The 17,040-nt window shown below is 39.2% G+C and overlaps 1 protein-coding gene across 2 annotated transcripts in view; it reads left to right on the forward strand.

Annotated features, from left to right (window-relative positions):
- Window positions 1-17,040, forward strand: part of fzd3a (frizzled class receptor 3a) — a 61,028-nt gene that overhangs the window by 2,869 nt on the left and 41,119 nt on the right. For both annotated transcript variants that reach the window (XM_052024385.1, XM_052024386.1), the window contains exons 2-3: window positions 1,963-2,026; window positions 3,176-3,743. In XM_052024385.1, coding sequence (XP_051880345.1) covers window positions 3,549-3,743 — 195 coding nt within the window. In that variant the 5' untranslated portion in view covers window positions 1,963-2,026; window positions 3,176-3,548. The remainder of the gene's footprint in view (window positions 1-1,962; window positions 2,027-3,175; window positions 3,744-17,040) is intronic.

Here is a 17,040-nt window from a genome sequence, read left to right on the forward strand (position 1 = left end):
TGTTTGTAGCAGCAGAGATGTTTGGGAAGGGACACTTTACCTAACTGATTCTATATTGATAGCTTGTCACTGAAGAAGCATTTTGGTATTCTCTTTCTGTCCACAAATTAAAAATATCATAAGAACTCATTTAGTGGCTTTGTTATTTTTGCTTTTAAGTTTACTATTGGAAGTTAAAGTGCCTAGCTTGGTCTGATTTGCAGCAATAGAATCAGGTTTATTATCACTGACGTATGTCGTGAAATCTGTTGTTTTGTGGCAGCAAGACAAAGATTACTAAGTTACAAAAATAAATGGTGCAAAAGACAAATAATGAGGTAGTGTTCAGGAATCGGACAGTGGAGGGGAAGAAGCTGTTCACGAAACATTGGGAGTCTCCTGTACCTCCTCCCTGATGGTAGTGACGTGAAGAGGGCATGTCCCAGGTGGTGACTGTCCTTAATGATGGATGCTACTGCCTTGAGGCACCACCTCTTGAGGATGTCCTTGATGGCTGGGAGGGTTGTGCCCTTGATGGAGCTCTGCAGCCTCTTTCAGTCCTGCACTTCGGAGCCTCCATACCAGGTGATGATGCAACCAGTCAGAATGCTCTCCACCATACATCTGTAGAAATTTGCAAGAGTCTTTGACATGCCAAATCTCCTCAAACTCCTAATGAAGTAGAGCCGCTGGCGTACCTTCATGATTGCATCAATGTGTTGGGCCCAAGATAGATCCTCTGAGATGTTGACGCCCAGGAACTTGAAGCTGCTCACCCTTTCCACCGCTGACCCCTCAATGAAGACTGTTGTGTGTTGTTCCAACTTCCCCTTCCTGAAGTCCACAGTCAATTCATTGGTCTTGCTGATGTTGAAGTGCGAGGTTGTTGTTGCAATGCCACTCAACCAACCAATCTATCTCATTCCTGTATGCTGCCTCATTGCCATCTGAGATTTTTGCCAACAACAGTGGTGTCATCGGCAAATTTATAAGATGGCATTTGAGCTGTTCCTTCAGCAGAGCTCAATAAACACCCTCAGCACTTTATTGTGAATCCTTTTTTAAAAAAAAAAATCAGATATTAAAATTGTTATCTATTTATTCCAGTCAAAAGCAACTGGTGCTGCTGCACAGCTGAAAACATCAGACTCCTTCAATATGTAATTTTGTAGACTGGCAGTTGTTCCTTAACATCTGTTAATTATGTTTAAACCCATCTTGTTTTTTTTAAAACAAGGGTATCAAATAATTCTCCCTTTTGACAAATGATGATTGGTGTAAACTATTATTTAATTGCCAGAAGTGGAAACTTTTGAACTAATGTCTTGATCGGTTGCATATTGCAAAGAATTACCCACTGTGTTTTTGCAGTCCTGCACTTGGGAGTTCTCTCTGCTCTCTTAAATTATTTATCAATTATTGTTGAGTATCAGTAACTTTGCTGTTGATAGGTATTTGATAGGTTAATGGAACTTGAACTTTGCAGAGTTGGGAAGATGCACTGACTTGAGTGAAAAAGAAAAAGACCTGGACAAGTACCTGCATACAGTGTAAACATAACTAGGACTGCAAAGAAGGTTCATCCATTCCTGCATAGAAGGGTGTAACCATTTGAAACTTAATCCAAAATCATGTGTGAACTCTTGATTTTTTAAAAAAATTCATGATTATTTATAATTTAATTTTTCCCATGTTCATTTTTGAAGTGCTGCATGAGGAAAATACAACCACAATGATCAGTGCATAGCATTTCAATTAAAGCACTTGCTTGAAGCTATGTCACTTAGTTGAAGTCTCATCCAGTGCTCAATGTCACCTGATATCATCAATCCAGTATCAAAGACTTGTTTAAAAAAAATTAGCTTGGTGAGGGGTTGGGCATGGGGAGTGCTGTCTTTTGGTTGCATTGGCACCTTGTGTACACAAGAGAATTAACAAATCTGATCCCAGAGATCAATTTTAAACACTGCTATTTTCAAACAGGACTTGATGTTGTCATGGAGGAACCAGAGTTTCCAGCTCTCAAAAAGATGTGGTACCTGAGGAGGTAAGATTTTTGTTTTCCCAATATTAGAATATTCTGTGAGAAAGTACTTTTTAAAATTAATTGCATATTAGTTAGTACACAAGTCATTTTAAGTTGGAAGTGCACTTCATATGCAGCATGTGGCTCCCTAAAGATGTGCATGGCTTTGCAGCAAGTCAGGGTTAGTGGAATTTGCTTTTCATTAAAAAGTTGGCATACGGTTCTGAATGTACTGCGTTTTACCTTTGCTGATGCTGTAAGACAATTTGCAGAATGTTGCAGGTATGCCCTGTTGCCAATCTCCTCTCCAAAAATGTTATCAATGCCTTTATATTATATGACATGATTATTTAATAAATAGACCCACAATGTACTGTGGCCTTTATTACTGACAAGGCCTTTACTGTGCCATCTGAAACCAAATCTTCCCTGGATACTTATGACAATCTTGAAACACCTATGCTTCAGCATAATGTTGGGTTTGTACACAAGTTGTAGATAAGTTATTTGATGAGGCCCTTGGCAGGGGTACAGTACAGCTTGTTTTACAGGAATGAAGTCAACATTAGGTGTCATCCTATTTCTTAGCTCCATGTTTAGAGAGCCAGTAAACTTCACAAAAATAAGTTTGTAGTTATGCCTACAGATTGAGGCAAGGCAAACATTGGGAGTTTCAACAATAACAGCAGTGGGATCCCCACACTCCTCAGTAAGTCATTTATCCAGCTATAAAACCATATGTTTTCCTTGCAGAGCAATGATTAATAATAAGTGACGACTTTTAGGGGTTTTTGCAGACCAAATGCTACTCTGGGATGGGCAGAGCAAAAAAAAACATTGAAGTTTCATTTCAAGAATGATCTGCATCTGTTATCTGACCTAGTTAGTGGGATTCTTGGTATGACAATAGACTTCAGAACGACTGGCTCATTGTCCTGTGTTGGCATGGTTTTCTGCTATGAATCCCAGTGATTCCTGTTGAAAATGTTTTTTGGAATGGATGCAGACAGGGTTTCACATAGCCATCCTTATTTCAAACTGATAAATACTTAAGTTGCATTGGATATCTAAGGGGTTGCTGACACATGTTAAGAGTCAATCTCTTGGGGCAGAATGTTAATCATATGGGCAATGATCACCTCTGGCAGATCTTGTTTGTTTATTTTACAGGTATTAGGAATACCCTTAATTTGAGAAGAGAATCTTTTGGTCTGGGATGAGTGCTATGGTTTGGGAATGTGTTTAATGCTGTGAGAGTGCCATATGGAGATTTTGCCTGACAACAAAAGTGAACTGTTGACTACCAATCTGGATTTTAATGGCCTACTGAAGAATCATTCTTCCATGAGGAAGAAAAAAATACTAATTACTGTACCAGATGAATTCCAGAAACCCAAGGCAGAAACGGAAGTGGGAACAAATTTCAGAGTTCAAGCATGGAACAGCTTGATCGAGCAAACAAAAGTGATTAGAAACCAAATGTTCAATTAGCAAACCTGTTTCTCCTCTTCCGCTAGCTTGAAAAGCATTGAACGTTGAAGAAATGGCTGTGAACGTCAGGGTGATGCTATGGACATTTTATACAGTATTCACACTCTTGGAACAAGCTGATGGCCACAGTATGTTTGCCTGTGAGCCCATTTCTCTCAGAATGTGTCATGACCTGCCTTACAATATGACTTTTATGCCAAATCTTCTAAATCATTATGACCAGCAGACTGCAGCCCTGGCAATGGAGGTAAGCTGACTTCCTGTTCTTGCTATTGTAGTACAGCAAGCTTTTTCTTTGTTAGTAATGTACTCTTTTTAAATCCTTCCCTTCACCACCATACTTGGATTGTTCATGACCATGATTTGCACCACTGGATACAAGGTGCTGAGTTGCCATAATGAGGTTTGGATTTTTAACCCCTCGTGTCCCTTCCTGTGGATTGACGTTAGCTGTTCACTTTCTTGTGCTGATGTGATTTGAAGGTTTAGAATTTGCCATATGAGCATATATGGGTGCTGTTGAATGAAATACTTAAATAGGTAGATATTCCAGTATTGCAAGATAGATATCTTGTAACTTTTTTCTAGAGTTAAATGTGGTCTTTGTGATTCCTTGTATGAATAATGAAGACAGAATTTTGGTGTTTGATTCGGATATGGAGTTGTGGGGTTGGGGTAAAGATGTGGGATTAAACATTGTGCATAGATTTTGGCCGTTTGGGGCAGTGACAGGAGGGGATAGAGTTACTGATGGGTACAGTTCCTGAAGTAAAATGTCATGATTTATTTCATTTCTTTCACCTTGGAACAGTAAAGTTGTAACCTCATTGCTGATTAAAATTTTGCATTTTTCTGAAACTCATGTTTCCTTTAATGGTGACTTTTGAGATCTTCTGTGCTTTACTGCCATGTGTTTGTCTGCAATGGAGTGCTGGATGTTGGAACAATGCAATTTTTCCTGGGAAGTTTACTTTTTTGGCCCAAATCTTTTATAGTTGTTGAACTGACCGAAAGAGCTAGAAATAGAGAGGAAGTCGACATTTGATTTGCACTTTGCATATGGCAGTTAGAGTGTTATTAAGGGTTTGGTCAGTTCCAAGAGAAACATAATTCCTAAATTAAGATTTTAACATTTTGGGCAAATTAGTAAGAAAAAATTTATAAATGCTTATGATTTAAATTTTTAATCAATGTCAGAAATGCACATCATTACCATTTGGGAAAAGAACAATGGGTCAATGTTCCTTATTGGGAAATTGCTCAGGTCTCTCATCTTACGAGAGGTCCAAAGTAGGATGGTCACCCTTGTTCAGCTGTTCACTGACCCATCTGTTACAACCATTTTTGGTTTCAAAAATGATATTTGTCTCACTTGATGATTTTAAATTAATCAGACCAACCAATCTATTTACTGTCCTGTTGCCACCTGGTGGTGTAAATCCTTTTGTATGATTTATAATTTATACTATCAAATGTTGGTTAGCCCTAGGCTGTCTTCTGTTGACAGGTGTTTTTGCTTCCTATTCAGTCTCCTGTGAGGCAAGTTCTTCAAGCTTTTTTCTTCCTTGCACCTGTGTAATTGAGTTTCAAATTCTCAATGCTGATTTTGGGCTGTTCTGAGCCCTGCAGCACTTTTGCAGGAGTCTTTCCACTTTTGAAGGCAGATGAAGCTTGAATTTTCATCTTGAATTTCCCTTTTGAGAAATCTGGCCAAACTTAATCTTCATAACAAATGTCTGGAAGAAAAACCTCTTGTTCCTGGATACTGTCTTGATCTAAAATGTCAACAATTCCTCCTCCTCTTTCTCCCCTCCCCACCACACACACACACACACACACACACACACACACAAGCCTGCTGAGATCTTCCAGCAACTTTTTGCTCTTGTTCTGCTTGTTGGGGTAAGCTTGCTAGTTTTAGTATTCTGTATTTAACCTATATTCAGTCTTGTCTTTTCAGCATCCCTATTGTGCAGTTTCTGTGAATGAGGCTTCTCTAGTAAATGACCTGGCTATTCTTGGCCCCAGTTGGACATATTACCTGGCCTTGTACCTGACCTCTTCTATATTGCTCCCCATGACAAAAATCAATGAATTATCCTGTCTGAACCTTTATTACCGTGGATTGGAACAGCATCTTTGTTCTGTCTACTTGATCTTTGGGTCTTTATTTCAGTAATTCCATAATACTTTGTAGGATTTATTTAATCTGCCTGGCTGAATGAAACATTGTGCTTTAAAAGTATACTGTTGTGGCTGTTAGCTGAAACTGTGCCTGGTTAAATCCAGCCCCTTGTTCTAAGTGACAGGATATGATGTGACTTGCTTCCCAGTCCCCCTGGGAATTGTGCAAAGTGTGGAGTGGATGTAATCAGGGAAAACGCTAGTCACAGGAGGCTGTTGTACAACATCAAATGATTGTTTATCGGGGCCTTTTTATCTGCATTAAGTAATAGAGTATATAGTACATTGAAACCCCATATCTTTACTCTTTCATTCTTCTATAGAGGTAAAGAAACCAATGAGACTTGAGATGAGTGCTCCTGGGAGGAGTTAACTAGTGATTAGGGTATGAACATCAATGGATAGTCAAAGTTCACAGCTAACCTTGACTGAAATTGCAATGAAAGCTCAATGGCTTCTGGAAGTTTTATTACTCTTGCCATTCAAGTGCCCTTCAGAAGTAATATTGAGTCTGAAATTAAGGTATCCTAAGAATGTGAAAAACACAGTATATGAGCTGTTCTTGCCTGACTTATTTTAGATTTCTAATTTTTTTCAGAGCAGATACGAATAAGGGTGCAGCATAAAAAGATCTTTTCACCCGGCGTGCCTTGTATTGGTTGAAAACTTGTTTCTCTTTCCACAGCTGCAGCCTGACCAGAGTGTTTCCAGCATTTACTTCAAATTTCTGGCAGCTGCTGTTTTTTGTTTTATTTTCATGACTGTTTAAAAGGTTTGAGTGTTACTCTACCTAGTGGTCTGCATTTAATACTGGCAATTTCAAATGATTATCATCAAACCATGGTTCGCTGTTAAGATTCTTTAGAGGTGCATTTAAAAATAGTCTTTCACCACTTGAGATCGGTGTTGCCTTGGAGACAATTTGTCAGTTAATGGGTACTGATGGTAGCAGAAATGTAACAGCTGCTCCTTTATTCCATGACAGAATTAAATGTAATTAGTTCAAAAAAAGGAGAGAACAAATCTTGTGTATTGATACATCAGAGGAATGGTTGAGTAGGGAAAGCCAAGAGTATGATCTCCAAAAGGAAAATTTGAAAAGGTTAAGGGAAAAAATGAATTTTGATTATCGGATTCCATTTTACTCAACTTAATCTCAAATGCTGTTCCTTCTCCCCTTTTACATTGTTTGCTGCTGATTGGGACCTGGTAATGGATTAGTGATGCTACTTTATAATTTGGCATTGGAGTGTAATGTCTAAATGATGCAAGGATTCTAGTAATGCCACTAGAGAGTGTAGATTAACCAAATAACCATTACTTGTCTTCCAACAAGCTCAATTCAGATTAGGTAATTGTTGCTGGAAGCATGAAGCATGAATTCTGCTGATCCTTTGATCAGTTAGCAAATTGAACTTTGACATTTTCATCTTTCTGGTACTTCTTACTCTTCATAACTCTTTTATAGCCTAACTGAATAGACTTGACGCAGACTAGTAGTAATGCCCTCTAGCTGGCTGTTAGGCAGTACATGGGAATGAGCTGGCCGGTCTAACTTGTATTTATTGAATTTCCCCATACAGTCTCCAATCAAGGGTAATTTGATTTGTTTTCATGTGGGGTAACTGCAGACTTGTGGACTGGCCCCCATTGGTTCCTGAGGAACAAATTTATTAGGTAATATGCAAAGTTTTTTGGGCCGTCTGACTATTTGCCCGTGAACTATTTGCCCATGCCTGATGTAAATGTGCTTTACTGTGTAGATTGGTTTCGGCAAAGTGTGGGCAGCACACTTTGTGTCTAGCACACTTTGTGTCCATTTAAAAATTTGCTTGATTCCACTTAATAGACCATAGAAAAGTGGTCGATGTCAAGAGCTCTTTAGGGAATAATGCTTGTTTTATTGTGGCTCAAGTGTCTCAACATTGTTATATTTTTTTAAAAAATCTAGTTGAGACAAATTTGTGAAGCAATATATTTCTGGTAGGCAAATTAATTTTTTAGAATAAATGAGGATTGAAAATTGTCATCAGTGGAGAAATGAGTTACAAAAGTAATGTTTTGAAAAAAAATGCATGACCAGTAGGGAGAGTGGGTTAAAATGGCTCAGAACAAAATTAGAATAGAGCAAAGAAATGGATGTGGCAATGGAAAATGTACATATTTTGAAATGTAAAACTTAAGATCAAAAACATCAAGAATAAAGTAGAAGTACAGCTTTATCAGTCATAAAAAACACATCAGCTCATGAAATGCCATTTGGCTGGCTTCTGGGCTACTCCCTGTTATAATTACTGTAACTACAAATATGGGGAGACTGAGTAAGAAATTTTGAATATAATTTAAAGACCATTTGGGGCAGATAGTTTATGTTAGCATTTATAGTCTGCTCAAGATCCTGCCCATCCCTCTGTATCTAACCTGCGCTTTCCCAAAATCCTGTATGTGTACCTGAGGATACACAAGATGCGTCTGCAAGGCATACGTGAGAAAATGTACAATGACAGATCTGCTGAACTGTGGATCCACAGTTGTAGTGGAAGTGTGTGCGGAATTGCAGGGGAACAGGAGTGCCTGAGAGAAGATCAGAGGAGATGGTCGGTCAGTCAGTTAATTAGAAGATGGTTAGGCACAAAGCTGAGGGAAGGAGATGCAACATCTTTGGGTTGATTTAAATTATTGTCCTTCACATTTCTCAGAATAAACTTTTCTGGTTGTGCCATGTCTCAGTATAGTGCTTTCAAACCTGTTCCCTATTAAATCAAGAATATGCAAGTAGCATGACAGGACAATATCTTGGTTTATATATACTGCATGCTCTGTATTAGTAAACATGTAGATAAATACTGCTTATTATTCAACATTGAGTATTTAACTAGATTTTACAAATAAATGCCTCGAGGTGCATCATAATGTTCTCAAACAAATTTTATTCATGTAAGGAGAAATGAAAGCTGCAAATCTGCTAGAGTTCTTCGAGGATAGAGCAAACATTGTGGATAAAGGTGAATGAATAGATGTATTCTCTCAATTTCCAGAAGGGATTTGATAAGGTGCCATAAGAGGTTACTGCCTAAAATGAGAGCACATGAGATTTGTTTTAATATATTGGCATGGATAAAAGCTAGTGGTTAACCAACAGAGCATAGTTGGATTATATGGGTTTTTTAACAATCAGGAACTGATGGGGTGCCATGTGGACCATTGGTGAGACCTTAACTATTTATAATCTGTATTAATGACTTGGCTGAAGTCCATGACATATCAGGTTTGCTCGTGATACAAAGATGGTTGGTAAGTTGAGAAGAACACAGAGCCTGAAAAGGGTTAAAGGTAAGTGAGTGGGCAAGAATTTGTCAACTGCAATATTGGTTTATTATTGTCACTTGTATTGAGGTACAGTGGAAAAACTTGTCTTACAAACCAATTGTACAGGTCAATTCATTACACAGTGCAGTTACATTGAGTTAGTACAGAGTGCATTGATGTGTAGTACAGGTAAAAACAATAGTACAGAGTAAAGTTATCACAGCTACGGAGAAAGTGCAGTGCAATAAGGTGCAAGGTCACAACAAAGTAGATCGTGAGGTCATAGTCCATCTCATTGTATAAAGGAACCGTTCAATAGTCTTACCACAATGGGGTAGAAGCTGTCCTTAAGTCTGGTGGTACATGCCCTTAGGCTCCTGTATCTTCTACCTGATGGAAGAGGAGAGAAGAGAGAATGTCCCGGGTGGGTGGGGTCTTTGATTTTGCTGGCTGCTACACCAAGACAACGAGAGGTAAAGACAGAGTCCAAGGGGGGGGAGGCTGGTGTCTGTGATGTGCTGGGCTGTGTCCAGAACTCTCTGCAGTTTCTTGCACTCCTGGGCAGAGCAGTTGCTGTACCAAGCCATGATACATTCAGATAGGATGCTTTCTATGGTGCATCGGTAAAAGTTGGTGAGAGTCAAAGGGGACAAACCAAATTTCTTTAGCCTCCTGAGGAAGTTGAGTCACTGGTGAGCTTTCTTGGCTGTGGCATCTACGTGATTTGACCAGGACAGGCTGTTGGTGATGTTCACCCCCAGGAACTTGAAGCTCTCAACTCTCTCGACCTCAGCACCATTGATGTAGACAGGTGCATGTACACTGCCCCCTTTCCTGAAGTCAATGACCAGCTCTTTTTGTTTTGTTGGCATTGAGGGAAAGGTTGTCATGACACCATTCCACTCAGCTCTCTATCTCCTTCCTGTACTCTGACTCATCGCTGTTTGAGATAAGGCCTACAACGGTGGTATCGTGCAAACTTCTAGATGGAGTATGTGGGGAAAATGATTTTATCCACTTTGGAAGAGTGAAAAAACAAAACTAAGCAGTAGTGAGGGATTTGGGATCCTTGTACACGAAACAAAAAGTTCAAATGTAATTAAGAGTGTTAATGGGAGTGTTTATTGCAGGGGGTATGGAGTATAAGAGAAGTTTCCGCAGAGTGCTTGTGAGACTGCACCTGGAATAGTGTCTAGTTCTCCATATTTAAGGCAATGATCCTGTGGTTACCTTGGTTGATTCTTTAGATGAAGAGGTTGATGTATGAAGAAAGGTTGGGCCTGTATCCATTGGAGTATTGAAGAATGAGGGGTGATCAGATACACGAGAACTTTCAGGGGAATTAACTGGATGGATGCAGAAATGTTTGCTTAGTGTGCATGTCTAGAACATAGTTTCAAAATGATTGGCTACCATTTCAGATGAAGTGGAGAAATTTTGCAGTTGTGAATCTTTGGAATTCCCTACCTCTGAGCAATGGAGGCTACTAGGGACTAGGTGAATGTCCCTTTAAGATAGAACATAGTGGTGTGTGTGTGTGTGCGGCGTGCTTACATCAACAGAAGATAAAGGATGTAATGACATTGTTGAAGAAATCAGTTAGTCGAAGTCAGAGAGAGAAAGGGAGAGAGACACCAGCCTGCTAGTTTCTCTATGCATGGATGAGAAACAATAACTGTGTCTGTCACTGCAATCCACATGGAACTTGGAAGTAATCCGGTGGAGTTCACTTTGTTGCTGACCTGTAGAAGGAAACAGGTATTTGTGTGGACGGCCATGATTTGGATGCGTTTCAGGGTGAGGAAGCCACTACTGAGTAAACACTGAGGTGTCGTTTGGGTTCCATCGTGGAACATTTGGATTTCGTAATTACTGTCTCTATGTTCTCTACATCTACGTCTTATTTTCAGACTACGGTGGTTGTTGAAGAAGCCTTTGCTCGTGTTTCACCTTATGGCTTTGTTACGGACTCAGTGAAAGTCCCTTTAAGATAGAGAGTGTGTGTGGGGCGTGCTTACGTCAATAGAAGATAAAGGACGTAATGATGTTGTTGAAGAAGTCAGAAGAAGAAGGAGAGGGAGAGGAGAGAGACACCAGCCTGCTTGTTTTCTCTATTGTTGGATAAGAAACAATAACTGCGTTTGCCACAGAAATCCATGTATGGAAATTGGAAGTAATCCGGTGGAGTTCACTTTGTTGCTGACCTGTAGAAGGAAACAGGTATTTGTGTGTGGACGACCACGATTCGGATGCTTTTCGGGGTGAGGAAGTCACTACCAAGTAAACACTGAAGTGTCGCTTGGGTTCCATCATGGAACATTTAGGTTTTGTATTTACTCTCTCTGTTTCTCTACGTCTAATCTTCAGACAACGGTGGTTGTTGAAGAAGCCCTTGCTCATGTTTCACCTTATGGCTTGCGGAACTGAACTTTAAGAACCATTCCGGAACTGGGAGTTTTGGACTTTGCCACACACACACACGAAGAGTTTAGTTTTGGGGTTAACATTCAAGGTTTAACATTTTTGAATTCTAACATACTAACATTTTTACTTTTATTTTACGTATTATAAGTAGTGATTAATAAAATAGTTTTTAACACTGAATCATGCTCAGTGTGATTCTTTTGTTGCTGGTTCGTGACAGCTTGCTGAACTGAACTTTAAGAACCATTCCTGGACTTGGAGTTTGGGACTTTGACACACACACACCACAAGTTTAGTTTTTGGGGTTAATGTTCAAAGTTTAACACTTTTACTTTTATTTTTCTTATTATCATAAGTAGTTATTAATAAAGTAGTTTTTAACACTGAATTATGACTCAGTGTGTTTCTTTTGTTGCTTGTTTGTAACAAGATGCAGTCGTTGAAAATCTAATCTGGCAGTTTGAAAGCCATTTCAGGTACAGGGAAGTTGAGGGATTTTTCAATAACAAAATTGGTATTGAAGCCAAAATCTGATCAGCCATGATCTCCATGAATGATCGAACAAGCTCAAGGGACTGGGTCTGCTTCTGTTTCCTATTTCATGTAAAAACTTGGTCAAAAAAAAGCTTTAAGGAACATTTGAAAGAGAAGGGAGTTAGAAGCAGGCAGATTTAGGTGTGAAATTGAGATTTTAAGTGTGAGTGGTGGAACAACTAAAATAGAAATAGAGAGGTTAGAATTGGAGAAAAGCAAAGTCCTTGAACTGTTGTAAGCTTGGAAGTATAACAAAGGAGAATTTTAAAACTAGAGCTAAGCCATTGAGGAAAACCAGGAAGCATGTTCACATGGAATGATGGATATCTGGAATTCACTCGCCACAAATCAGTAGAATGCAATTGAAATGTTGAGTTCACAGGTACAGAGCAGATGTGATTTGAACTGAATGGCAGAGCAGACTGATACAGCTGAATCACCCCACTGCAGTCCTGTATGTCTTTACAGGAAAATTAAATTTTCAAGCCCAAACTTTTAGCAAGAAAACATTTTCTGTTTATCTTTGGCTTTAGATAAGGCATTTAGAGCTCTTGTTTAATATCTTCAAAGCAATCTGTATCCCCCACAGCCGCCTCCTTTTAGTTAACTTGGCAGAGTGATCAAAGAACACTTTAAATGACTATAAATGTTTTTAATGCTGTTTCATGAAGGAGAACCAGGAGTGTCAAAATTGTACTCAGTGTCTTGACCTTGACTGTAATGTTATTAGTTCATGTTCCAGCAAGCAGTGACTTCTGATGTATTTAAGAGCAAACTCTAATGGGCTCCTTTCACTACAGCTTTTATTTAAGAAGAACCAGTAAACCCTATATCTAATTGTGCAGTGCAGATACAAGAAAGACTTCCTGAAAGCTTTCAGAACACAAGTCATCAGCATAGGCATTTGGAAAAGCAGAGATTTCATGTATGTGTGTCTAATTTTGTACAGACTCATTTAATTATTTTAACTCAAAAGTGATTCTATAGCTGTAGGTGCAAGTTTTTGGACTTGGGTTTTGAACACTCCTTATTAACACCCCTCATAACCAGAGAATTGATGACATCCTCCTGCTAGCTGTGAAGTGAACTGCAAGAATCAATAGGAAAATTGATTATTATTCTAAGTGAATTAATTTTGACCTTTGAGATTTAAGATCTATGATTAAACCCCTGCATTTCTGCAACATGTTCTTAAAGGAAGTTGCAACCTTTTGGCCTCATACTTTTATACATGTGAATTAAATCTTTGTTACAAAGGAAATGGCTTAAGTCCAAATTGTCTCAACTATAATTCTTCACCCCAGATCTCCTCTTAAAGATTGTCTGAACTTCCTCAAATTTCTGCTGTCTTATGCAGAAGGTTGCTAGTTCCTGTGACTCCTTGGCTTCTGTTTTGTTTTAAATTTCTTTTGAGGAACTGTCACTAAAAGACATGTTTTCCACAGGATCAAGAGAGAGTTATTTTGGTCTGATGAATTTATTCTTTGATGCAATGTCTTAGTTCATTCCCATATTAACAGAAGTACATTTGGGTGGTCATATTGATCATGACCAACCATTTATATCTGTTATTGAATAGAAAAATGAGAAGGAACTTGCAGTTGTGTGGTACTGTAAGTTTTTCCAAAGCATTTCAGAAGCAATGATACTTAAGTATAGGTTCTCTTGTTACCAGGAAATGGATTTTGATTTGCAATCTATTTAATATTAAGGCTGGGTTCAAGTTTGAAAATTAATTTCATTGATCTTGTGCCAAAAACTTGATCTGCCAAGGTTCACCTTGGGTGGTTAAAAAAGTACATGAGATTCTGCAAGATATCACTGAGCTTTGGAGGTCTTAACTTTCTCTTTAATGCAACTGATATTTAGAAAATCCAGTTAATTATCTGCGATGAAATATTCTGAATTTTCATTCTAAAAAGACAGCTTTGGGTATGGACTGATCTCTTATCTTGGTCTGAGTAGTCTTCTCATACTATTTAATCCCTCCAAACCAGGTCTCGAGAAATTCAAGAGTTGAGTATTTTTGTTTACATTAGATTCAAAAATCTGGAAACTAATTAACTTGGCAAAATGCTTTCCAAATTCTTAACTTCCTCTGCTCCAATTATGGTTCCTTTCTATTTATCAATAATGAAATAGCTCCTCCTCAAAATCTGAAAATTGAACAAAGGTCTTCAGTATATTCATACAAGTTCAAATGTTGGGAGGCCAGCTGGCAGAGGGGTTGCATCTTCTAGATTTGTTCCTGCTTCAGTACCATTTAATGCAGATGTCAAAATAGTCTGGCAGAACATGGATCCATTTGAACTGCAAGAATAGATGTTAATAGCATTAATCTATTTTAATAGCAACTAAAATGTGGAGAATTAGCTACTTTGCACACTTGACAAGTATGGATGTTACATAGATATTCAAAGGACAACTGTCATATTCTAGACAATTGGAAGTGTCAGCTTTCAGAATGAGCCCATTCGGTAATGATTTTAAGCAAAGTTTTGAGATTGCTTGGAGGTTATTCTTTTGGCTCCATGTGGTAACATTAAAGAGCAGCTTGCTTATAATACCTAGAGTAACACTTCCCCATCAGGAAAGCCTTAAAACTGTTTCTTTCTCTATAACAGACCCAGCCAGTTCCCCTTCACCATAATCACCCTCCATCTGGCAGAACTTGAACTCTCCCTCTTCAGTTCCTCCCACTTTCTCTAAACTAAAGGTGTAGCCATGGGTACTCACATGGGCCCCAGCTATGCCTGCCTCTTGTCAGCTACGTGTTCAAAGCCTACACCAGTAATGCCTCAACTTCTCTGCTGCATTGGGGCTGCTTCCTGCACCTGTACTGAGCTTGTCAATTTCATCAACTTTGCCTCCAACTTGCACCCTACCCTAAGATTCACTTGGTCCATCTCAGACACCTCACCACTCCCACCCAAGTCAGAGGGTGTTATTTATTGCATCCAGTGTGGCCTCCTGTACATCAGTGAGACCCAATGCAGATTGGGTGATCACTTCGAGCACCATCTGCCACAACAGCCAGGTCCTTCTGGTGGCCACCTACTTCAATTCCATATCCCATTCCCATACTAACGTGTCTGTCATTGGCCACCTCTACTGCCATATTGAGGCCAAGTGCAAGTTGTAAGAACAACATCTCATTCTGCCTGGGGAGTCTAAACTGATGGCCTTAACAGATTTCTCTAACTTCCAGTAACCCCACCCCTTTTTCTTCCCCACCCCCACACCTGTCTTCCCTTATTCTTATAGCTCACTTCCCCTACCTTTTATGACCCACCCATCCTTTATTCCATGGTCCACTGCCCTCTCCTACTGGATACCTTCTTCAGCTTTTGGCCTCTTCTACCTATCACCTCACTACATCTTCTCCCCCACCCACTACCTTCCCACTCGCCTGACCTTACCTATCTCCTGCCTGTGTACTCCTCCCCCACCTCCTCCTGGCTTCTTCCCTCTTCCTTTCCAGTCCTGATAAAGGGTCTCGGCCCAAAACGTCAACTGTTTATTTCCCTCCATAACTGCTGCCTGACCCGAGTTCCTCCAGCACTGTGTATTGAGGCAAAGGGATAGTTGACACTTCAGGTCAAGATCCTACTCCAGGTTCCAAGTATCTGCAGTCTCTTTTGCCTTCCTTAGTTTGTGCCTTAACCTCTTCATCTTTGTTCAGACAATTTCAAATGGGTTAATATTTCTAGAATTATGATATGGACAATCACCTGCATCCTTTAAAGTAAATCCCAGGCAACTTAGTGCAACTCCTTGTTTGACACTTAAGATGTGCATTGAAGGATTTACACTTACATTACTTCCAGTGAAAGTGTCAATGTCCAGGCAGAAGAAAAAATTGAATGTTATTGAACCATATCAGCAAGTGCACATACTGAAGCAATAAAATTTCAAAAGCAAAGAAATGGCAGTGCATTTAACATTAATGGAAATAGGCTATGGAGTGATCTAAATATCCATAGCATATTTCAAGTAGGGTAGAGCTGTCCATTGTACAAAAGCTACACTTATGGGGATTGGTGATGGGTTTGAGGTGGAAATGGGGTGGTCAGGCAAAGAGTACTGTATAGAATACCGACTTCAGCAATATGTAGAGCAATTATATGCTGCATCTGGCCCTATTACAACCAGCAATTGCTTGTCTTCAAGTCTCAACTGGCCCAATGCATTACCACCTGGTGTCTAAAGACAACCGAAAGTGACGTGTTTAATTTGGAGAGCACAGTGCCCTTTGTTAATGGATTGGTGAATATGTATCCAGGAAAACCCACCTAATATTCTACAAATAGCAGCATCGGTACAAAGTATTTTAATTCCTCAAGGTACATTAAGGACATTTAAGGGACTCTTAGATAGACATGAATGATAGAGAGGTGGGGAGCTATGTGGGAGGGAAGGGTTAGATAGATCTTAGAGCAGGATAAAATGTCAGCACAACATTGTGGGCTGAAGGGCCTGTACTGTGCCGTAGTGTTCTATGTTCTAAGGGGAGGTAACTTGTTGGGGTGGGGTAATCACAACCAAAAGGATTGCAACTGACTGCCATCTTAGGGTTCTCTTGTTCACAGATGCAACACTATTTTATGCACAGGTATATAGTTAAATGTCGAGGGAGTAAACTTTGAAAGCATTAGAGTAGAAATACAAAGCTTGAGTCTATCTTGCAAGCACTGGAAGGGGGCATATGCATTACTGTCTTTTGAAATATAGATCCAACTTTTTGTCCATAGTGACTGAAGTCAAATTTCCCTCAGCTATGCCATCAGTAGCAACTTGTACCTGGACAACTGCATTAAAGCTTATGGGCTACAAGAGGTTAGTTCCCTCAAATGTACAGAAATCAAGGTGACAAATGTACTCTGATAGCATTGTCATTACTTGTAAGGGTGATCCAGGCCAAAGACTGAATTTGCACTTGGATGTTTCAGTTAATTTAAAACAGGTTGCCACATTGCAAGATTTTCTATATCAGTATAAAATTTATCTTCGTTGAAATGCTTTCAAATGAGATTCAATAAGAATAGCTTATAAAGTGGATCCCATCAATGTTAAGATAGTTATCAATACTTTTG

Source organism: Pristis pectinata, chromosome 10 (assembly GCF_009764475.1).
Source record: "Pristis pectinata isolate sPriPec2 chromosome 10, sPriPec2.1.pri, whole genome shotgun sequence".
NCBI lineage: Eukaryota > Metazoa > Chordata > Chondrichthyes > Rhinopristiformes > Pristidae > Pristis > Pristis pectinata.